At 38.2% G+C, this 25401-nt stretch overlaps 1 protein-coding gene across 2 annotated transcripts in view; it reads right to left on the minus strand.

Moving 5' to 3' along the window:
* Positions 1 to 25401, minus strand: part of STXBP4 (syntaxin binding protein 4) — a 180640-nt gene that overhangs the window by 11704 nt on the left and 143535 nt on the right. For both annotated transcript variants that reach the window (XM_059996537.1, XM_059996538.1), the window contains one exon: positions 10585 to 10642. In XM_059996537.1, coding sequence (XP_059852520.1) covers positions 10585 to 10642 — 58 coding nt within the window. The remainder of the gene's footprint in view (positions 1 to 10584; positions 10643 to 25401) is intronic.

Genomic DNA, 25401 nt, shown 5'->3' on the forward strand with positions numbered 1-25401 from the left:
GACAACATTAAACACATCAACATTCGAATTATAGGGGTCCCAGAAGAAGAAGAGAAAAAGAAAGGGACTGAGAAAATATTTGAAGAGATTATAGTTGAAAACTTCCTAATATGGGAAAGGAAATAGTTAATCAAGTCCAGGAAGCATGGAGAGTCCCATACAGGGTAAATCCAAGGAGAAATATGCCAAGACACATATTAATCAAACTATCAAAAATTAAATACAAAGAAAAAATATTAAAGGCAGCAAGGGAAAAATGACAAATAACACATAAGGGAATCCCCATAAGGTTAACAGGTGCTCTTTCAGCAGAAACTCTGCAAGTCAGAAGGGAGTGGCAGGACATATTTAAAGTGACAAAGGGGAATAAACTACAACCAAGATTACTCTACCCAGCAAGGATTTCATTCAGATTTGATGGAGAAATTAAAACCTTTACAGACAAGCAAAAGCTGAGAGAATTCAGCACCACCAAACCAGCTTTACAAGAAATGCTAAAGGACCTTCTCTGGGCAGGAAACACAAGAGAAGGAAAAGACCTACAGTAAGAAACCCCAAACAATTAAGAAAATGGTAATAGGAACATACATATCGATAATTCCCTTAAATGTAAATGGATTAAATGCTCCAACCGAAAGACACAGACTGGTTGAATGGATAAAAAAACAAGACCCATATATATACTGTCTACAAGAGACCCACTTCAGACCTAGGGAGACATACTGACTGAAAGTGAGGGGATGGAAAAAGATATTCCATGCAAATGGAAATCAAAAGAAAGCTGGAGTAGCAATTCTCATATCAGACAAAATAGATTTTCAAACAAAGACTATTAGAAGAGACAAAGAAGGACACTACATAATGATCGAGGGATCAATCCAAGAAGAAGTTATAACAATTGTAAATATTTATGCACCCAACATAGGAGCACCTCAATACATAAGGCAAATACTAACAGCCATAAAAGGGGAAATCGACAGTAACACAATCATAGTAGAGGATGTTAACACCCCACTTTCACCAATGGACAGATCATCCAAAATGAAAATAAATAAGGAAACAAGCTTTAAATGATACATTAATCAAGATGAACTTAATTGATATTTATAGGACATTCCATCCAAAAACAACAGAATACACTTTCTTCTCAAGTGCTCATGGATTATTCTCCAGGATAGATCATATCTTGGGTCACAAATCAAGCCTTGGTAAATTTAAGAAAATTGAAATCGTATCAAGTATCTTTTCCAACCACAACACTATGAGACTAGATATCAATTACAGGAAAAAATAATAACCTAGAGATAACTGAAGAAATCAAAGAGGAAATCAAAAAATACCTAGAAACAAATGACAATGAAAACACGATGACCCAAAACCTATGGGATACAGCAAAAGCAGTTCTAAGAGGAAAGTTTATAGCAATACAATCCTACCTTAAGAAACAAGAAACATCTCAAACAACCTAACCTTACACCTAAAGCAATTAGAGAAAGAAGAACAAAAAAAAACCCAAAGTTAGTAGAAGGAAAGAAATCATAAAGATCAGATCAGAAACAAATGAAAAAGAAATGAAGGAAATGATAGCAAAGATCAATAAAACTAAAAGCTGGTTCTTTGAGAAGATAAACAAAATTGATAAACCATTAGCCAGAGTCATCAAGAAAAAAAGGGAGAAGACTCAAATAAATAGAATTAGAAATGAAAAAGGAGAAGTATCAACTGACACTACAGAAATATAAAGGATCATGAAAGATTCCTACAAGCAACTGTATGCCAATAAAATGGACAACCTGGAAGAAATGGACAAATTCTTAGAAATGCACAACCTTCCGAGACTGAACCAGGAAGAAATAGAAAATATGAACAGACCAATCACAAGCACTGAAATTGAAACTGTGATTAAAAATCTTCCAACAAACAAAAGCCCAGGACCAGATGGCTTCACAGGCGAATTGTGTCAAACATTTAGAGAAGAGCTAACGCCTATCCTTCTCAAACTCTTCCAAAATATCGCAGAGGGAGGAACACTCCCAACCTCATTCTATGAGGCCACCATCACCCTGATACCAAAACCAGACAAAGATGTCACAAAGAGAGAAAACTAGAGGCCAATATCACTGATGAACATAGATGCAAAAATCCTCAACAAAATACTACCAAACAGAATCCAACAGCACATTAAAAGGATCACACACCATGATCAAGTGGGGTTTATCCTATGAATGCAAGGATTCTTCAATATACGCAAATCAATCAATGTGATACACCATATTAACAAATTGAAGGAGAAAAACCATATGATCATCTCAATAGATGCAGAGAAAGCTTTTGACAAAATTCAACACAGATTTCTGATTAAAAACCCTCCAGAAAGTAGGCATAGAGGGAACTTTCCTCAACCTAATAAAGGTCATATATGACAAACCCACAGCCAACATTGTCCTCAATGATGAAAAACTGAAACCATTTCCACTAAGATCAGGAACAAGACAAGGTTGCCCACTCTCACCACTATTATTCAACATAGTTTTGGAAGTTTTAGCCAGAGCAATCAGAGAAGAAAAAGAAATAAAAGGAATCCAAATTGGAAAAGAAGAAGTAAAGCTGTCACTGTTTGCAGATGTCATGATAGTATACGTAGAGAATCCTCAAGATGTTACCGGAAAACTACTAGAGCTAATCAATGAATTTGGTAAAGTAGCAGGATACAAAGTTAATGCACAGAAATCTTTTGCATTCCTATACACTAATGTTGAAAAATCTGAAAGTGAAATTAAGAAAACACTCCCATTTACCATTGCAACAAAAGAATAAAATATCTAGGAATAAACGTACCTAAGGAGACAAAAGACCTGTATGCAGAAATTTATAAGATACTGATGAAAGAAATTAAAGATGATACAAATAGATGAAGAGATATACCACGTTCGTGGATTGGAAGAATCAACATTGTGAAAATGACTATACTACCCAATGGAATCTACAGATTCAATGCAATCCCTATCAAACTACCACTGGCATTTTTCACAGAACTCGAACAAAAAATTTCACAATATGTTATGGAGACACAAAAGACCCCGAATACCCAAAGCAATCTTGAGAAAGAAAACCCGAGCTGGAGGAATCAGGTTCCAGGACAGTAAATGACAGTAATCAAGACAGTATGCTACTGGCACAAAAACAGAAATATAGATCAATGGAACAGGATAGAAAGCCCAGAGATAAACCCATGCACATATGGTCACCTTATCTTTGATAAGGGAGGCAAGAATATACAGTGGAGAAAAGACAGCCTCTTCAATAAGTGGTGCTGGGAAAACTGGTTACATCTAAAAGAATGAAATTAGAACACTCCTTAACACCATACACAAAAATAAACTCAAAATGGATTAAAGACCTAAATGTAAGGCCAGACACTATCAAACTCTTAGAGGAAAACACAGGCAGAACACTCTATGACATAAATCACAGCAAGATCCTTATTGACCCACCTCCTAGAGAAATGGAAATAAAAACAAAAATAAACAAATGGGACCTAATGAAACTTAAAAGCTTTTGCACAGCAAAGGAAACCATAAACAAGATGAAAATACAACCCCCAGAATGGGAGAAAATATTTACAAATGAAGCAACTGACAAAGGATTAATGTCCAAAATTTACAAGCAGCTCATGCAGCTTAATGTCAAAAAAACAAACAATCCAATCCAAAAATGGGCAGAAGACTTAAATAGACATTTCTCCATAGAAGATATACAGATTGCCAACAAACACATGAAAGAATGCTCAACGTCTTTAATCATTAGAGAAATGCAAGTCAAAACTACAATGAGATATCATCTCACACCGGTCAGAATGGCCATCATCAAAAAATCTACAAACAATAAATGCTGGAGAGGGTGTGGAGAAAAGGGAGCCCTCTTGCACTGTTGGTGGCAATGTAAATTGATACAGCCACTATGGAGAACAGTATGGAGGTTCCTTAAAAAACTAAAAATAGAACTACCATATGACCCAGCAATCCCACTACTGGGCATATACCCTGAAAGAAACATAATTCAAAAGCAATGACGTACCAAAATATTCATTGCAGCTCTATTTACAATAGCCAGGATGTGGAAGCAACCTAAGTGTCCATAAACAGATGAATGGATAAAGAAGATGTGGCACATATGTACAATGGAATATTACTCAGCCATAAAAAGAAAATAAATTGAGTTATTTGTAGTGAGGTGGGTGGACCTAGAGTGTGTCATACAGAGTGAAGTAATTAAGAAAGGGCAAAACAAATACTGTATGCTAACACATATATATGTAATCTAAAAAAAAAAAAAAGGTCATGAAGAACCTAGGGGCAAGATGGGAATAAAGACACAGACCTACTAGAGAATGGACTTGAGGATATGGGGAACGGGAAGGGTAAGCTGGGACAAAGTGAGAGAGTGTCATGGACATATATACACTACGAAATGTAAAATAGATAGCTAGTGGGAAGCAGCCGCATAGCACAGGGAGATCAGCTTGGTGCTATGTGACCACCTAGAGGGATGGGATAGGGAGGGTGGGAGGGTGGGAGGGAGGGAGACGCAAGGGGGAAGAGATATGGGGACATATATATGTATATATATAACTGATTCACGTTTTTATAAAGCAGAATCTAACACACCATTGTAAAGCAATTATACTCCAATAAAGATGTTTAAAAAAACAAACAAAATAAAAAACCAATGAATATACCTACTTGAAAAATCACCAACAGTATAATATAATGTTTGAAGCAAGTATATGATATTGAGATTTTTGTATCGTTTATAGAGATGTATAGATTATATATATAATAATTTAATTATTGATTAATATATTATATATAGTACATTGTGAAACAGCCTTGTCATAGGCATCCTCTAAGATAGCTCCCAGTGGTCCTTACCTTCTGGCATGCACACTCTTGTATAGCTGCCTCCTACACTGTACCAGGGTGCTCTGTTTGACCAGTAGCATATGGCAGAAGGTATGTCAATCACTTCTGAGATTGGTTATAAAAGACAGTACAGGTTTTATCTTGGTGTTTCTCTTGCTTTCACTTTTTCTCTTGTCCCTTGCTGTGGGGGAAGCCAGCTGCGATGTTTGTGCAGCCCTATGGCCCTATGGATGGAGAAAGGTCCACTTATGGTGAGGAACTGAAGCCTCACATGTGAGCCTGGAACAAATATTCCAGCCCCATTAAACTACTCTTCAATTCCCAGACCTGGCTAAGAGCTTGATTGCAACTTTATGAGAAACCCACATCGAGAGAGAGTCAGAATGATCCAGCGAAACCACATCCGGGTTCTTGACCCTCTGCAACTTGGGTAAGAAAATAAATGTTTATTGTTTAAGGCTGCAAAATTTTGGGGAAATTTATTAAGCAGCAATAGAGAATTAATACATGAAATCATGGCCAGTGATCACAGTGAATCTGAAACCTTCAATAGAAAAAAAGAGTTCAATGAAAGCAACGTAGCAGTTATGTCTAGTTTGTAATATTAAGTTCATTTTTACTCTCAAACATAGCTCATAATAATTCTGTTAAATTATATAACATACATATAAAGTATATGAACTTTTAAAGTGGAATCATATCAAAAGATTGTTATAAATCTGTAATAGTATATAACTGCAAAGGGAAGATAGGAAGTTGGGTGGTAAAATGGTCAGGTTTACCAGATAATTTCATTACAGCGCTATCAAGATAACTGGCATTTTGTCATTGAATTTAAGAACGCTGCAACTCTCTCTCTAAGGAGAAAATAAGAAAGTTTTCCCTTGAATGCACTGGTATTTATATAGCAAGTGAGTAAGCCCTGCCTATTTGCATATGTGCATACACATATTGGTGTATACACATACACATATATAGATGTATACTTTTGTTAGTTCTATGAGACACTGGCTCTAGCAATGCCAATATTTTGATTATGTTTGTTTACACAAGATAAAATGCTTTCTTCTCTTGTGTCAGAAGGTAAGTAGATGACTACACAGTATTAATGGGTGTGCAATGGACATGTGGGTGGATAGGAATATTCAATGAAGACCGTCTTTGTCTAGGCATTCTTGGGACAGCACTGACAGTTATTCCTTTGCCCAAGGCTTGGCTTCCATCAGATTTAACAATTCAGTTTCCGGGAAGATAGTGACAGGTGTCAATCTCAGACATTGTGTATACGTACACAGACCGGCATCTCCTCCAATGTTCTGGAAGAGGGATCTCAGTCACTGTTCTTTTTAAGCAAAGGTGACAGAGGCAATGAACTGAGTTCATTACTTGTTATTTCTTGCCTCCAAATTACCATTCACATGGTAAATGAACTACTCCTACCCAAAAGCTAACACAGGCTAGCCAGGCTCAAAAGTTTGGTTGGGGTAGTGAGAGGATGAAAAAACAAAAATCTAAATAGTTCCAAGAAAGACATATAGTGGATGCTTGCTTATGCAGACATTACTTATTTGGCATCCTATCTGAAGGCAGCTAAGAGCTGAGAGGAAACCCTCATCAAAATGTTAGGAGCAAGTGAAGAGGCCTAACCTTGGCTGAAAGTGTCTACTTTGGGTCAGGTGTTATGATAGGCTTTTTACATACATAAGCTCATTCATTCTGGGCAGGAACTCTATGAAGGGCTAATATTCTTTCCATTCTATACGTAGAAATTAAAGCCCAGAGAGGTTTAGTAAACATGCCAAGGTCATTCAGCTATTCTGTGGAGACACCAGCATTGGAACCTACGTTTCTCCAAATCCAAAGCCCATGCTCTTCTTTTCCTTATACCAGATGGCCTTCCTGGAATCAAATCCACCTGCACCAGAACTTATGCACTTGACTCACATATAAACACTTGTAGATGCACACTCCAGGACTATTTACAAGCAATTCAAATTAGTCTGATTATTTGGCATCCTGTCTTCCTCAAATAAACTCCTGGGGAAGATGGTGAAGTGTGTAGAGGATTGAAAAGGAGAATGGAGATGAGGAGATGGCCAGGCATGTTGAGATCGGGGAGAGATGACAGCTGTGTCTCTATTCTAGCTTATACAGCTTAACGTCACCCTGCAGAACTCACTGTATTATGTATAAGATTGATGTTTATAATGATTTTGTTCAGGGGCCTCAGTAGAAGAAGGCAGGAAAGCACACAATACTTGTAAAATAAGACTTCCATTAAGAATAGTTAAACTAAAATAAATGTTGGTGCTTGAATGGGGTTAATGACTAGCAAAAAAGCCAACTCGGGCTTCCCTGGTGGCGCAGTGGTTGAGAGTCCGCCTGCCGATGCAGGGGACACGGGTTCATGCCCCGGTCCGGGAAGATCCCACGTGCCGCGGAGTGGCTGGGCCCGTGAGCCATGGCCGCTGAGCCTGCACGTCCGGAGCCTGTGCTCCGCAACGGGAGAGGCCACAACAGTGAGAGGCCCACGTACCGCAAAAAAAAAAAAAAAGCCAACTCATGGTAAGCAGTCCATTCCTCCATGAGACAAGATAAAGAAAACACTGGTATATTGTTAGATTTTCTTATCTTTACTGTTTGACCTTTCTAGTCTCCAGGAGATGACTACTTGTGCTTAGAACTAAGTTTCTATTCTGCTATTTAAAAATGAATAAAGTATAGAATTCTAACAAAATCAAGATCAGTTTAAAATATCTTTCTTGTCATATGTAAACATGCTACGTTAAAATAAGGAGATGGAGATGGCGCAGCGTGGGTGTGTGTTTTGGGGGGATGGCTTTGGACTCAGACAACCCTGAAACTGTATCTTGGCTCTGAAATTTTACTATGGCCTGACCTGGATGAGTTTAGCCTCTTTTCCACAGAGTTTCTCCAACTGTAATGGTGAGACAAGGATGCCCACCACTGTCCTTTAACAAATCTATCTTACCTCTTTTCTGCTTTCCTTAGGAGTCAAGATTAAGGTCAAGGAAGATAACTCCCTAAAGAGTGTACATTATTTTCTATGACTGGAGTGGATTATACAAATGTGGTGCCGCTTTCCATTCCTTCTACGGGACTGAGTTAGATCTCAGGGCAGTCAAAGGGCTTGCTACTACTTCTCTTCTCTCTTCTTCTAGGATGCTGTTCTCCCTTATAGTAGGAGCCCAGCCCAAGGCTACTGTTCCAGTCAGCAAAGGACAGTGGCTTAAACCACTGGGTACCAGGCAATGGGACATGCTCACTCTCTGACTCACACTCACGTCTCTTTCTCCCTCCTTTTCCTTGGTAGTTGGTGATGGTGCCCTTATCCTTTCCTTTCCTGGTTAGGCTCTGACACAGCTTTGGGTTAGGATACTGACAGATGGCTAAGGCTAAGCCTTGGTGAAAGAGTTCCCCACAGGGTCCAGACTCATTTACTGACATTTTTCAAAGGCCTCTGACTTCAGAACCTGGGTTTACAATGAATGCCAGTTTGCCTTCCTTTGATGGGGCATTTCTTTTGGGGACCTTCTAGGAGACAGGCATGGCTGAGGGCAGGATGCAGCTCACCACCATCATAATATCGTCCTATTAAGAGCTGAGCAATGCCCACTTTCTACAGTGTTAAGAAGATTAGAGAATACAATGCGTAGAAAAATACCCCTAACATATGCCTGGCTGTTGAGCATCACTGCCCCCCCCCCGCCCCTATCCCCACATCTCTCCCCTTATCCATTACAAAGTGAACATAAGAAAGAAACCCAGTGCAAATTTGGATGTGGTTTTTCATTTTCTTGTCACCCCTACAGTACAGTGATTCAAATCTCTCAGGAACTAAACATAGTTAATACAGCATATTGAAGTGAAACTTTCCTTCCAGAAGAGTTATGATTTGGGAAGTGAATAGTATGGCGCTAAATGTAATCTGTTCATGGAATTCCTGGGTCCTTTGCTCCAAAAGTCCCTTTCTCCTTCATGTATTATAAACTACACCTTTGCTTTATTAATTACTTTTTGCTAGAGACCACAAGAAAAAAAAAATCAAGAAAATACTTTGCCAGGTTTACCCCTAGCTTTTCCTTAAATCTTTTCAAAATATGAAGCTTCTGAATTTTCAATGTCTTTAATGGTCATACGATTTTTCCTGTTCTTTTTTCCACCATGATGTTTTCTCCATGTTGTAAATTAATGATGACTATTTTATTAGGTATCTACTGTGTTCCAAATTTTATGCTAGGTGCTTAACATTTAACAACTCTATAAAGTAGGTACAATTCACCTTATTTTTTGATGAGAAAACTGAGATGAAGAGAGATGGAGGAACCTGTGTAAAGTCACAGAGTTTGAGAATCCAAAATGTGGATATTGCTTTGAAAAATACTTGCACATTTGAAAGAACAGCAAGGATACATCTCTCGTTTCCTCCCCAAATGCATACCAAGTATCATTTGCTAAAAAAGGGTCATATAAGGAAGTCTCGTGGGATTTTAAGAGGATGCTGGGAATCCCCCTTGTGTTCTCATAACTCCAACTCTGACATGAAAAGAGCTACTTAGAACATAGTGGAAGTATACCAGATTGCCATGTCCAGAGTAAAATTAACCAGTCCAGCAGCTAGAAAATGTATTTCTGTTGAGGCTTTCAAAGAGAGGTCTCTAACAGTCTAGTATACTAGAGAGAATCCTAGTGTCAGAAGACTTGGGTTCCCTTCTGGCTTGGTGACTTAGTTAGCTGTGGATTTTTTGGCAACTACTCTAGGCTTTTATTTTTTTCATCTATAAATGAAGGATGTTCTGAGACTCCATTGAGATGAGGTTTGTTCATATACTGTCTCATTTATCTCCTCAGTTATATATTGTATGTTTTTCCTCACTATTAAGTAAATTCCTTGATATCAGAGAATATATAGAATATATATAGTCTGTATATCTCACTGCTGTATCTCCAAGGTATGGAATACTGCCTGGTGCACAGCAAATGCTCAAGAAATATTTGCAGGGCTTCCCTGGTGGCGCAGTGCTTGAGAGTCCGCCTGCCAATGCAGGAGACACGGGTTCATGCCCCGGTCCGGGAAGATCCCACATGCCGTGGAGCGGCTAGGCCCGTGAGCCATGGCCGCTGAGCCTGTGCGTCTGGAGCCTGTGCTCCGCAACGGGAGAGGCCACAACCGTGAGAGGCCCGTGTACCGCAAAAAAAAAAAAAAAAAAAAAAAAAAAATTTGCAGAATAAATGAACTGTGTACACTGCAAAGCATGAAAAAATGTTGATTATTATTACTATTATTGTTAATAAGTTTTGAGACAAAGCAGGCTTTTTCATTAGATATTAACTTTGCATAAATATTAATACTTTTAGCCAAAAGTGAATTGAGGCAGCCAACATTTAGGTTCAAATGACAATCCTGTTCCAATTTTTTGATGTTTCCCTTGAAATAATTATTAGGTTTTTTTTTTTTTCTAAATAATATCTGATATTAGCATTTAAATCACATGAAATGAAAATGGTGAAGTTTCACTTCTTGTTACTAATTTTTGTAACCTCCAAGAGGGTTTCTTGGTATTACTGATTATTCTGCAACTTCCAGGTTCTCTCCAGATGTGAAGAAAATTGCTTACTTGGTTGAGATGCTTGTACTTACTTGATGAAGTACTTGATTCCATCTGCTGTGTAAGCTTCCTCCCACCCGTAAGGTAGACCTTGAGTGAAAGGAAACCAAAAATACATTTAATAAGATGATAAAGATAACTTTATTTCCTGGACACAAATTTCCCACAGCTTTACAATTATTTGAGTACATTTCTTGTACAAAATAATTGTCTAGAAAGGAGGAATTAAAACAATTCAGATGAGCTTTCATACTCAGCATCTTAGAACACAATAAATAAGTCTTGAACAGTTAACAATCTGCTTTAGTTGCATTAAATGGATCATGACTTGTCATTTACATGTGGTGAGCATTTTTTTTTTTTTTGGTACGCGGGCCTCTCACTGCTGTGGCCTCTCCCATTGCGGAGCACAGGCTCCGGACGCGCAGGCTCAGCGGCCATGGCTCACGGGCCCAGCCGCTCTGCGGCATGCGGGATCCTCCCGGACTGGGGCATGAACCCGCGTCCCCTGCATCGGCAGGCGGACCCCCAACCACTGCGCTACCAGGGAAGCCCGGTGAGCATTTTTGTTAGCAGGATTCAAGCAAAAATTTTTGGTGCAGGGGATGTTTTTTTCCTGGCGGCAGAAAGATGGACAAGATGGCCTCTGCTTGTCTATTCGGGCTCAAAGTTTCTTTAATCGGCTCCCTTTACATTCTTTCACTCAGCTCCACAGGGAATCGACATATGAGTACCAGATCAGCAAGCAGTTTGAAAGTAGCTCTTGGACAAGACAAAATTCCTTATGAAGTCTAAAATTTAGCAAAGTGATTTACAATGGATTGTAGTATTTTATTTTGTTAATTAAGAATTTTGTGCATTAAATGTTAACGGCCAAACAATTTGCTAAACTCAGCTTCCATTTCAGTAATGGGATTGAGAATAATTAGTTAGCTATAAAGAGATGCAGACTGAAGTAAGCAAGCAATCATTTGGCCATATTTCTATAAATAAGTACATTTTTGTCCTCACCAACAGAACAGGCCCAGGTTGAGGCAGCCCATTCTCTATATTCCAATTATGGGTGGTACTCCTTTAGAACACAAGGGTTTCCATCCCTTGGCTCCACCCCTGAATACTGTTAAGCAGAGGTCCCCAACCCCCAGGCCACGGACCAGTATTGGTCTGTGGTTTGTTAGGAACAGGTCACACAGCAGGTGAGCAGCGGGAGAGTGAGCGAAGCTGTGGAATTGTCTTCCAGGAAACCGGTGCCAAAAAGGTTGGGGACTGGACTTTCCTGGTGGCACAGTGGTTAAAGAATCCGCCTGCCAATGCAGGGGACACGGGTTCGAGCCCTGGTCCGGGAAGATCCCACATGCCGCGCAGCAATGCCTGCTGAACCTGTGCTCTAGAGCTGATGCTCCACAGCTGGTGCTCTACAACAAAAGAAACCACCACAGTGAGAAGCCCTCGCACCGCAACAAAGAGTAGCCCCTGCTCTCTGTAACTAGAGAAAAGCCCGCGCGCAGCAACAAAAACCCAACGCAGCCAAAAATAATAAGTAAATAAATAAATTAAAAAAAAAAAGGTTGGGGACTGCTGCTGTAAAGGATTGTAATTGACCTTTTGGATCAGTCTTTGGTATTGACTTATCAAGGCTCCTTTGATGAGTATAAGAACATTAACACATCAAAGAACAGACTCCTGGTGCAGGTAGCCTACTTTAGAAAGTAACTGAGCTGTAACAACAAACCATTTCCCCAAGTCTCAGCAAGGGGCAGAGCAAAAATGCAGGAACAGCAACCATGAACAAAATAAAACCTTTCTCTATCATCATTCACTTCATATTCTTTGAGAATAGCTCTAATGATGTTATTTTTATAAGAAAAACAAAACAAGCTTTACTTTATATTTACCTCCAGTCTTTTAACACAGTTGTATAAAAATAAGAGCCTGGCCCAGAATTCTGTAACTATTTCCTTTGTGGATTAACACAGGCCACCTAGGAGTTTCTTTTTTCCCTTAATGAATAAATGTTCCTATTTTAAGCACAAAATAAGCATATCTGGGAACTGAGCATAAGCAAATGACTGGCTTCTTAAAAGCCCCCGAAGTGACACTATATATATCTCCGATAGTAACCATGGCCAGCACACGCTCAGCCAGACAGGCCATGATCAACTGCTGCTGCAGTTCACGTAGATTTATCGCCTTTACACTTTCTACACCTTTGTTACAGATCACTTCATTTTTCGCTGACAAGCCCCTCACCTGAAGGGAAGAATCTGATGACTGTACACAAAACCCCTGCTTTTATGACAAAAAGGTTCAGAAATGCCAGGAATGATGATCAATAGGGCAAAGACACGCTAAAAGTAGAAAGTCATTCTAATGTGACTAAGATTTTTGTTTAAATGACTTGTCTCTTCCGTGCAATTATAGCCACATTTCTAATTTATTAATTCACAGGTCTTTTTTTTAATGAGGAAACAAAAATATGTATACTTTAAAGACAGTATCTTTTAATCTATAGGATCATTTGAGAATTGAGATTGACATTGGGATACCGCATCCCCATGCCATCAAAATAGAGTTCCTGCCCTGATTGTTTTCTTATAATTAGTAAACAAGGACTATAACTTCACAACGGTCTCATTAAATGTACCAATTCATATCCATATAAGTCAAAATGGTTATTCAATGACTGTAGCCATCAAGATATTCCTGTTTATTGAACAATATTTGAGGATAAATTCTCTGTTCTGAAAAAATAGCATTTCTTTTTAGAAGACTGAGTGGTTTCTTCTTCTTCATGCAGTTAATATAGTCTGTAAAAAACAGACTTGGGGACTAAATTGATAGCGACTATCTTTCAGTGATAGTTCAATAATAGAAAACACAATCACTGTCCAATTAATTATAAGTTAAAAACCACAATATATTGATACACCAAATAACCTACTTTATAGAAAAAGGGTGTTTTTGATTTCTACAAGCTTATATAACTATGATGGACGCAATTGTCCTTTAGTAAAGATTTTCATCCCTTCACAATAAGTGATTTGGGTATAATTACAACATACTATCTTAATACTTTTCAATAATCGTTATAGTCCCAAGGCATTAAAATTTTTCTACATTCCCCACATCTTTATACTTGCAAATATATAATGCTTCTATTTTTCCTTTTCATCTTTGCTTTAAAACTGTTATGACAACTATTGTTTCTGATTGGAAGTATTTGTTTATGAACCCTCACACAACATTCTTTCCATCAGAGATCATTTATTTCAAAGTACTCTTCATGAGTATTTTGCCAAAGTAGGAGTCTCGTGCATATTCAGCTTAGAACACTGGCTGTCACCTAACACTCCACATATCCAAAACCAAACTCATCACATGTCCATACAAAATAGTTTCCCTTCTATTTTCCCAGTCTATTTACGTAGGAAAGTTCTCTTTGTCATATTTGGCCCTTTCATTAAATATTTATTGATCATTTTTTTTAGTGATTATTTTTCTGTGTTTAGCATTTTACCTGGTGTTCAATACATAATGATTAACAAATTAACATGTACCTTGGTCTTATGAAACATTAAAAAGTAATCATAAATAAAGACACCATTAAAAGTAGGAATAAGTACTAGGAAAGAAAAGTATTGAATACTATGAAAGAGTAACTCATAGCACAGACAAAGGTTAAACTCCTTAATACATAAATAACTCCTACAAATCAGTAAGAGAAAGGAAATGACAAATAGGAGTCTGTGAAACATGTGGAACATTCAGGACATAAATGTACTTAAACATATGAAAATAGGCTTAATTTCACTCTTAACAAGAGAAATACAAATTAAACTAGTATGAGAGGCTGTGTTCATCATGTTAGCAAAGAGTAAAAGATAGTTTAATAAGACACTGTGTTGAGGGTATGAAGAGGCAGTCATTCTCATACTCATGGGAGTATACATATGATAACATATGTATGGGGAGAAACTTTTCAAGATCTACCTAAAATTTTAAATGCTAATAACAACAGTTCACATTAATGGAGTGGCCATGTGCTAGACATTGCATTACACATGTACCAACTCTCTTAGGCCTCACAACAATTTTACGAAGTACTATTATTATCCTCATTTTACAAATGAGGAAACAGGCATGGAGAGGTTCCATCACTTGCCCAAGGTTACACAGCTGGCAGGCAGTAGAGCCCAGACTCTTAACCACTACGCTGAACTGGCTCCATGGACCATTTAATCCAGCAATTCTTCCAGGAATTTATCTTATAGATAACCTTTTTGTACAAGATTATTAATTGTAAAAGTAAAAGATTGAAAATAATCTAAATAACCACCAATGGGGACTGATTAAAGACTATATATCAGATAACGGGATATTGTCCAGCTGTGAGAAAGAATGAGGAAGTACTTTATGTACAGTGTGGATAAAGGGATGTAGGATGAAGGAAGGATCTCTGAAATTGCTGGAGTTATCCAGGTACAGACGTGGGCAAGAACACTAGGTTGAGTGAACAGCAAGTGCAAAGGCTCTGGGATGGGGAAGAGCTTGGCATGTTTGAGGAACTGAGAAATCATTGTTCCTGGAGAATAGTGAGTAAGTTAGGAGGGGACTGATACAAGAGTGAGCTGGAGAGACAGGCAAATATGACTATGCAGGGTTTTGTAGGCCATGTTAAAATTGTTTGAAAGTTTCTTAACAGGAAAGCTGGAGATATGCTACTGTTTAAGATGAAGAAAGCTGCAAGAGAATGTTGCTCCCACCATATGTGCGGAAAGCTGCACAACCTAAAAAAAATTTTAAAAATTTTGTTTAGTTCCTCAGAGACTGAGTTCCTCACCTGAGCTGACCCTCAGGTGAACTGAAGTCCAAAGGGTGACAAGCCCCTCTGAGGGAAGATGGGGCACGTGAACTCTTTCTCTCGTGGCAGAGCACAGGAAGAAGTCTTGCCATAAAAGTGGGTAGGAAGAAAATATCTAAAACTGTAATAAATTTGTAAAGCCTGCTTACGGGCTAGCATGATAGTTTGGTGTCCCCGGGAGCCCTAGACACAAGGAGAGCCTGCTCTTCCTGAACAGCTCTTTGCTCATGAGAAAGACAAGGGGTAGGCAGGAGACCTGAGAGAGCCCCTGGGTAGTGTGGGCTCATGCAGGACCTGCAAAGGTTCGAGGGTGGAGCAGAAGTATCATCCATGACCTGGACCCTCCTCTGATATGAAGTAATAGCCGGCTGCAGTTCGGGGAGGAACAAGGGACACTCCCACATGTGGACAGGAATCTGAGTGACAGAAGGCAAGTCATCTGTTCCTGGGGGAGGGGCAAGAAACTGTCACACCCCTAGTCCCTCCCAGACTCCACGAAAACCTCATTTGTCCTGGTGGGGTGAGATGGGTAGAAAACCTGATGTCTTCACCCTGCACTGACACTAAGTCATGGAGGGGTGAGGGCAGGAAACCTTTCAAATCCAGAATCCTGCACTGATGTGACGCAGAGTTTGACTTCCACAAGGAGCGGGGCAGGAAACCCACTTGAGCACTTAGTAGGAGGTAGGGTTGTTTGCCACTAAGGAGGGACAGGAAGGCTGGGAAAGTTCTACCCCTGAGACTTGGGCATGGGGCCTGTCAGAAACCCAGAGACCAGAGTAGGAAAGCCGAGAGTCTCTCCACACCCCCTCACTCCCCACATGCACCACTCACCTGACACTGAGCTGCCTACTCTGGGAGAGGGCAAGAGAGCAGACAGTAAATGTCCACTGTGATGCAGGTGTGTGGAGCCTGCTGCCTGCTGAGGATGGGGCAGGCATACTGAGAACCCCTACCCCCAGCACCCCAGACCTCACATGAGCACAAGAGAACAGCAGACAAGCACTAGAGGAATTTGAAGTCTGTGGTAAACTCAATAGAGCCCTAGAAACAAAATGCAAATCCAGCTTGCCTACAAATGAGAGTGAATAACCACCCTCCCCCGCAAACACACACTAAAGGCCTGACAGAGAAGAGACAGACCCATTTCAGGGTTTAAATAACATTTACCCCAGTCTCTACAGTTCTGTACCTCCAAATACTGACAATCACAATTATGAGACACAGAAAAGCAAGAGAAAAAGATCCATTGCCAAAAGATAAAACCACCAACAGAACCAGATCCAGAGAAAATATTGAGCTTTAAAATAATTATAATTACACATTAAGAGATCTAGTGGAATCTAGTGAACTATGGTCGTGTGACTGCAGTGACGCTCGTTACTTGGGTATTTCACGCAGAAGGTAATGACTGAGCTTGTTGAGGCCCAGAGTCTTGTTAAACAGCGGGAGGGAAGGAGAGAGTGCCAAGTGAGCTGAGGGAATGTGTAAGAGTGATTGGAATAATGGACCCCAGACTTTAAGCTGAATAAGAAGACAAGTAAAAATAACAGTGGAGGCTGAAGGATAGAGAAAATAGGAGATCTTATTGAGGAAAATAAACTATGTAGTGAGCTGGAAAGGTAGGAGGTTTGAGAGGGAGAGTCAGGAGTCTGAACCACTGTCTGTGGTGCCAAGGTTTGTGGTGGAATTGGAAGACCATGGTAAAGTGGGAAAAAATGGGCATTGGACAAAAGGAACTGAAAAGTAAAGGTGGTGGACTCACATGGATGATAGCAGGAGCTGGGATGGGGAGAAACACTGGAGAACGAGAATTCCAAGAACACAACAGAGAAAGACAACACCATCAGTCTCAGAGGGCTCAAATAACCAAATTTATCTGAAAAACATTTTCTAGCGTAGTTGTTATGAAAACTCAAACACATTTAACTTTTAGCATCTGATATCTTGAGAAAAAGGGAAAAGAGAGGGAAACAGCTTGGGCGGAAGGGTGGCTATGAGAAAGAAAGAAAGAAAGAGAGAATCTAACTCACAATTAATAAAGCTTCACTAAAGAATAAGATATATATCACAGTGAAATTTTTTGCAGTCACAAAATCTGAATCTATATGTAATGTTCCTCAATTATAATTGAAAAACTATGGGAAAATAATAATCTTGTGGAGTCTATATGATAGTGATAATAGCAGTCAGCTTGCCTAGCTTACAGGGTTATCGTGAGACTCTTATTAGAGAATATATAACTATATGATATATATACAAAAGGAGACAATTATTATTCAGAGTAAGGAAAATAATAGCTCCTTCCTTCTCCTTTGTTTATGGTTCTAGAGATATAGAGAAATTTGGATGCTTAATATAGGAAAGGTGTTTAAATTATCTACAGGGGAAATCTCCATTAATATACTGGGATATTTTTTAGAATCCTCTCCCAGTACAGGAAATTATATAGTCTCTATTTCACTCATGATAACACCCAATAAAAGAATAACAGAAACCAGTGGGACACTCTGACCCTCAATGAGTGGTATGATGATAAATGCGTAACAACCAGCTCTTGGGGGCAGGAGGAGCCCTAATTTGCAGCATTTGCTGATTTCCGTGGTGTAAATACTCCTACCATAACTGATTTCAAGCTACTTATGTGACGTCAATGACTACAGAGTTGGGAAGAAATATGTAGTAGTAAGCCATGATATAGTATTCCCGGATATGAGACATAAATAATCTCAATGACAAAGATAAGGAAAATAATTAGGAAGTGGTAAGTTTTGAGTATTTATTCCTCTTTTAAATGTTTAAACTGAAAATTTAATACAATTTTTAATTTTTAATAATGATTATGTTTCACAATTAGCTTACAGAATTCTTGTAAGCCAGTGCTAGCCAGGTCCGGTATAACCATCGTGGAACCTATATCTTACCTCCCTGGTCCTAATAGGAAGTTCAAAAATCAAAGGATACAAATATCGTTTTATCCAAAAGATGATAACATGAAACCGGTATCAGTCTAAAATGATGTGAGAATTACTGTCCTAATCATAAACTATGTGTTTATCAAATGTTTACACAGAGATTTCTATATGCCTGGTATTTTTCTAGGTATTTAAAAAATATTAACTCATTTTATCCTAACAATCATCTGAGATAGGTGTTATTATTAACCTCATCTTACAGAGAAGAAACTGAGGGATAAAGAGGTTTAAGTAACTTGCCCATTGTCACACTAAAAAATGGTGCAGCCACAATTTGAACCCAAGCAATCTGGTGCTACAGCCTATGCTTTTAACTATTGTCATGCTGCTTCCATTTCCCTAATTCCTGTTAGCATTGCCAACAATCAATATTTTTAAATGGTCCAAAAGTATTTTGCTTAACTTTCTGAAGAACAAAAGAAAAAAACTCTTAACATTTCAAATTCTGCATTATTACCTAGAGAAATGCTCTTTTGAAAGAAACTGAAATAATGTTTACACTTAAACACAAAGCAGTCTATTTTAGAGACATTTTAATGTTAGAGTTACGATTGTACAAGTTAATTTGTAGGTATGAACTGCAGTGCCAATTTTTAAAGAACTACTAGCTAATTTTCCTATGAAAGATGAACCTATTATACTGAGATGGTTGTAACCTGTAAATAGCCAAATAATGCAGTATTTTAAGTATAAAAACTTTCTAAGGACATAATTTATTAAAAACCTATATAGATTTTGTGAATTGTGCTTTAAACTTTCCTTAAAATTAGACTTGCATAAACTTTATATTAACAGACAATTTAGGATCTGTGATCTGATTTTTTACACACGGTTACCTACATCATCATTTGAACAAACAAACAAAAAATCAAATGACTATATAATGTAGGAAGATTTTATGTTTTTATATTAGTATGTCTTAAATTTAGGAGTTCAAATGTTAATATAATTAGATATAAGTCCTTTCTAATTAGAGGTCATTCACTGAGCAGGTTAAAAGCTGTAATATATTAAAGAACAACATGGTAAAAATATCCCTAGAGGTTATTTGGTGGTTCATAATCCTCTTTATCTTATCACTCTTTTTGGGCAAATACTACACTAATACCCAGTTAGGAGGAGGGAAAAAGCTAACATTTACTTTCTACATTTCTTTTCCCAACAGATGCAAAAGTCAGGATTTTTACAGCTGAAATTTTACAGTATTTTACAGTTAAAATCATGGGGTGATTTCCTTGAACTCTGATATGCAGACATTCGAGAAGCCTGCTGAAATGTTCTTTCTTAGGCAGCTAACTTTCAATCCCGTGACCCAGACTGAAGGTGAGAATGCAGAATTTCACTGGGTGTTGTCTCTGGGCATTCAGACGATGCTGGGGGAATGATCTGGTTAGGTTTGTTTGGCTTAAAATCAATAACCTACAACAAACTTCATTTTATGCACTAATAAAACAGCATAAAACCTGCTGAAGCTTTCTTCACTGGAGTATGAGATCTCCCTCTGCATAATCAGCCTAAAGAGGTCACGTGTGTGTGTGTGTGTGTGTGTGTGTGTGTGAGAGAGAGAGAGAGAGAGTGTGTGTGTGTTCCTAATTCCCTTTAGTGTACAAAGATAAACAGGATTTCTTTAAAGCACCGCTATTGTTACAATAATAAAGATATTAAGAGGTCAGTGGCTGCTGAACATGAATTAATTCATGTATTAGAAGGGAAAAAAATGAACTGCCTCTTCTTTCTTCTCCATTCAGCAAGACTGATTTTAGTAATTAGAAGTGGCAAAGTTGCTGTCAAGCAAGCTTGATTTCCTCTGGTTAAGAGTACCAGCAATATGTTGGGTAGTCTAAAATGGATACTACTATTTGCCTGCAACTAACAGTTGCCTGAGAGTTATAGGTAGACAGACTTGAATTAGGAAAATAGGAACAGAAGAAGGGAGAGAGAGATAATACATAAAAGGGATTATGGCATCTTAAATTTAGGCACAGTAAACTTGGGCAGAAAAAGTGAGCTTGGAGATGGTGGACTCAAATCTCTAGATCCCATCTATCAATCTGATTTGGAATCTCATCCAAGCTATCCCTGATCCAGCTGGTCAAAATCTCCCTCATGCTTGTCCAGCATGGTAACCTCTTGAACATTCTCAGCAGTGCTTCTGGCTCCTTATACCTAGCTAGGCTCTGGATCTGTCAGAAACTTTACTCGACACTTTTTCTCCTCACATTTGTTGAGTGACTACTATCCGAGGCCCGGTAGAGTAGTGACCAGATTCAGAACAGTGCCTCACACATACATCCTGGGCACCCAAGAAATATTTGTTGACCCACTGAAGAAATCTGCTTCCCATGAGGGCTGATGGTTCAGTGAATCCTGTGCATATTTGAAATTTTACTGTTGTTATAAGGTCTTTGTACTCACCAGGGAAACTTTCTTACAAATATTTGCACAACTGTTACTTGTGGATTTTGACAACAGGATAGTGGAGGACCAACAGACATGCAATTTTAGAAACACTATCATAGAGCAGATGAAATTAGGTCAAGATCATTTATGTTCCCACCCTAAGGACAAATAATGCAACTCTAAGCATCACTAGTCCCTAGTCATGTAGCATTTTGCTGTTAACATCCTTCTCTTTAAATTTTTAAAAAATGTGGTTATCTGAAAATCTATTAAAGATCTCACATTACTTTCAGATAAAATTTGAAAAAATCATAAAAACAAGAACTCTTTTGGATATTTGCCTTTAAAAAGATTTGTTTAAATTTTTATTAAATGCATTTTTAAAAATATGCAAAGAAAAGCAATAAAAACACATTAGTAGAGCGGGTAAAATTTTGAAACAACAGCCTTCATGCAGTCAGATAAACTCAATACTGATTAAAGAATTATAAACTCTAATAAAAGATAAAAGATCTTTGCTTGTTTTCCTCTTCAAAGAATATTAGTGCTCACAGAAGAGTTGATTACCACTTAAAAAAATAAAAACTCCATAGTGTGGCATTTAAAATCCTTTCAAAACACATTTCTTACAGAAAGACACGTACTGGAATGTGCACAGAAACTTTACTCATAACAGCCCCAGCTGAAAGCAATTCAAATAACCGTCAGTTGGTGACTGGATAAATAAATTGTGGAATATCAATCAATGAAATACTGCTGAACATTGATACAATTGCACACAACACCAAGGATGAATCTCAAAAGCAGTATACTAAGTGTAAGGTGTTACATACTTGGAGTCTATTTATATGAAATTAGAAAAGGCAAAACTATAGTGACAGAAAGCAGGTCAGTGGCTTCCTGGGACCAGGGGTGATGGAGGGGACTGATTACACAGGGGCACATGAGAAAGTTTTGGAGTAATGGAAATGTTCTGTAATACAATTATGGTGGTATTACACAACTGTATATATTTGGCAAAACTCAGTGAATTGTACACTTACATTTTATTATATGTAAACTATTCCTTTTAATTTAAAATTTTAAAAGGCAGAGGGAAATCTCTCTGGGCAGCCGTATAAAAAACCTCATTAAAAAAAAAAGAGACTTTAAAATACAGCTTTAATCTTTTTTTTCATTTTCATGTCCTATTAATTCCACCTAGTGTCTAGCCTCCTAGAATTATTGACTTCTTTCCTTCTGTGGATTTTTAGATACTGTTTTTCTACCTGGAATGCTCATCTCTGTGGGATATATTCACTCAATAACCACTTTTGAATGAACTTCAAAGACAATAGTCATGTACCACAGTCTCTTTGTCAGGTTATAGGCAGTTCTCTAATTTAGGGACTTCTTCAGTTGTTCCCAACTATCTAGAAATTTTTCTTTGATGTACAATTTACATACAATAAAATGCACAAATCTTAAGTGTACATTCACTGAATTTTGACAAATGTATAATCTAAAACTCCATCAAGATATAGAACATTGCCATCACCCCAGAAAGATACCTTTCCAGTTGATTCCTACCACCGTTCCCCAGGCTATCATTGTTCTAATTTTTAAAAATATTATGTTTTTTACTTTTAGAAATACCATTTAGTTTAAAAAAGGATTTCTGTTTCTCTGCTTAGATATCCTATCTTTGCATTCATTGTGAATATATTTTCCTCTACTTCATTGCACATAGTTATAACAAGTACTTTCAAGCCCTTGTTCCAACATCTGGATCTTTTGGGAGTTGGTCTCAGCTCATTGTCTTTTCGCTTAAGAATGGTTACATTTTCCTGTTTCTTTTTACACTGGTAATATTGTTTTATATTCTGGAAAGTATGAATGTTACACTGCAGAAACTGAATTCTGTTATTACTCTGAGGAGTGTTGATATTTTTGATTTTGCAGGAAATTTACTTGGTCGGACTCAAGCTATAGGATATATCTATCTCTTGGGCACAGGCTCAAATCTCAGTTCAGTTTTTTTTTACCCCCTTGGCTGGACTGTTACAATCTTCCCTGAGCTTGGGGTCAGGCAAAGAGTTGGGTGGAGTTTATATACAGAATTTGGGGGTCCTGTATCTGGCTGTCTGCTCTCTAGGCTTTCCTCCTTCACTTTCTGGCAGTGGTGGTTGCCTCAAACGTCATCTTCTAGTTCCACACGTCATAGAGATTTCAGGTTATCAGAGTCTTACTGTCCCATGGGTCCTGTTAGGTCTTGGAGTAGGGCGAGGCAAGCAAGGTGTCCATGGTGCAAAATTTACGAAGGTACTCATCCTCAGGCTCATGCAAGTGCAGTCAGCACACAAGAGTGATTGCCTCCTTAAGAAGGCCTTGCTTGCCTCACGCTAGTCCCAACCCTGGGTGCTGCCCTCAATCTGAAAGTGGAACAAACAAGAAACTTATGCCATGTTTGTTCCTTCTTCCAAGTTTTGACTATTGTCCAGAACCTGCCTGATTTTATTTACTCTCCAGAGCCTTCAGGTGGTTGTTTTTCTATTTTGCCCAGGGTTTCTTTCTTTTTTTTTGAGAGTTGTTTTATTTGGCAGGAACTTTTAGGATGCTTCAAGCAGTATCTCAAGTAACCCTGAGGGAACTGCTCCGAGAGGAAATGGAGGAAAACTATATAGAAGTTTTGCAACAAAGAGCAGGTAGTCAGGAACAATAATCAAAAGATTATTGTTAATTAAAGAAAACCAGATATCCCAAGTTAAGGAATTTAGCACTTTTCTGTGTATAGGGAGATGCAAGAGTCTGGGCTCACTGGAATCATTCCTTTGATATGCACCTCAGCTATCTGGGGCCAGTATCCTGTGTTTTCACATCCTGAGTTTCCTCAGGGCTCACCATGGGGAGTGGCTGCAGTCTGATGGCTGCTAGATGGCAGGTATTCTTCCTGAGTTCCCTCAGGGCTCACCAGCTCACCATAGGCTGTGGCTGCAATCTCTGATGACTGTGACATCCTTTGTTTACTGATATGGCAGCCAGTATATAATTGAGTTATGAGGGATGGTTAGTCTGTCAGGAGATTATTTGGTCATACTGGAAGTGGAACTCTCAGAATCAAAGAATTTTTGAGTGGAAAGAGATCTTAGAAATTCTCTATTGGATTGTCTTACGTTAGAAATTGGAGACTGACACCAAAAAAGGTTAAAAACCTTTGTTATAGAGTCAATTATAGGGAAGGAAAGTAATGTAACTTCTAATCTAGTGATCGTCCTCTATGCCACTCTGTAATAATGCTAAAAGAGCAACTTCTGTGCAGAGTGTAAACTGTTGCACTCAGACCTCTTTCAAATGTAAACAGTGTATTAATTCTCAAATATTAATTACTGCCTACTTAACAGTTTGCTATTGTTATGGACTGAATGTTTGTGTTCCCACAAAATTCATATGCTGAAACCCGAACCCCCAGTGTGGCTGTAGTTTGATCTGATAGAATTACTGTCTTATAAGAAGAGATTCTGACCCCTCTCTTCATCGCTGTATGCGCACAAAGAGGAGATCACGTGAGCTAACAGAGAGACGGTGGTTGCCTACAAGCCAAAAGAAGAGGCCTCAGAATAAAACTTACCTTGCTGGTACCTTGACATTGGACTTTCCAGCCTCCAGAACTGTGAGGAATAAGTTTCTGTTATTTAATTCACTCAGTCTGTGGTATTTTGTCATGGCAGCCCAAGCTGGCTAATGCAGCTACATAAATGGATCCAAATTTTGCACACTGGTAAATCAGCTTACTTGACAGCATTGCTTTAGATTGACCACACAGAGGGAAATTCATACTCTTCTTTAAAAGAGCTTGAACTCATTTAAAAATAAAATCTGCCAATCAGTACAATAAAAATAAATTTCTTTTGAGTGCTAAACCCATCACTTTAGGTAAATCTGCTTTGAAGTGGGAGGGCAAAAAGTGTTTCTAAAATGATTTATCCTATTGTTTTTCCTACCTTATTTTTAAATGCATACATTTTAAATATATATATATATATATATGGCTATTAATATATATCAGAGTCTATTCTGCAAATGCCTTATAGACTCATACCTTCCAAAACAGCATGTAAACAGGCACTGTGTACAAGTAAGGCCCAAACACATACCCCTTATTTGCATCTTTCCATCTAGCAGCACTTAGTAAAGATCATCGGTACCATAAGAAGTTAAGAACTAGGAGAATTATGTCTCATTTGACCAGTGATGATGATAATTTCTGATAATTCAGAATACAAATACTTACATGCAATTATAAACAACTTTTATTTCTATATATTGATTTGGTTTGACTGATGTAGACAATGATTCCAAGTAAATCAGATGTCAATTCTGCCAACTCTCCCCTTAACTTTATACCATCATATCCAGCTTTAGTAAGGCCCCCAAGTATTTCTTTCTCCTTCATTTAATTATCTTAAGTTACTGAACAAACAGAAAAGTTGCTATATTTGGGGATCCTGATAACAAAAGTCCTTAGGTAGGAGATAATCCAACTACTATGTTGGAATTTGGGGTCCTCTGGACATTGCAAGTTTTAGGACTGGAGTTTGAGCAAACCTCTCCAAAACTGTATGTCTGCTTTAATT

The sequence above is a fragment of the Delphinus delphis genome, chromosome 19, assembly GCF_949987515.2.
Source record: "Delphinus delphis chromosome 19, mDelDel1.2, whole genome shotgun sequence".
Classification (NCBI taxonomy): domain Eukaryota; kingdom Metazoa; phylum Chordata; class Mammalia; order Artiodactyla; family Delphinidae; genus Delphinus; species Delphinus delphis.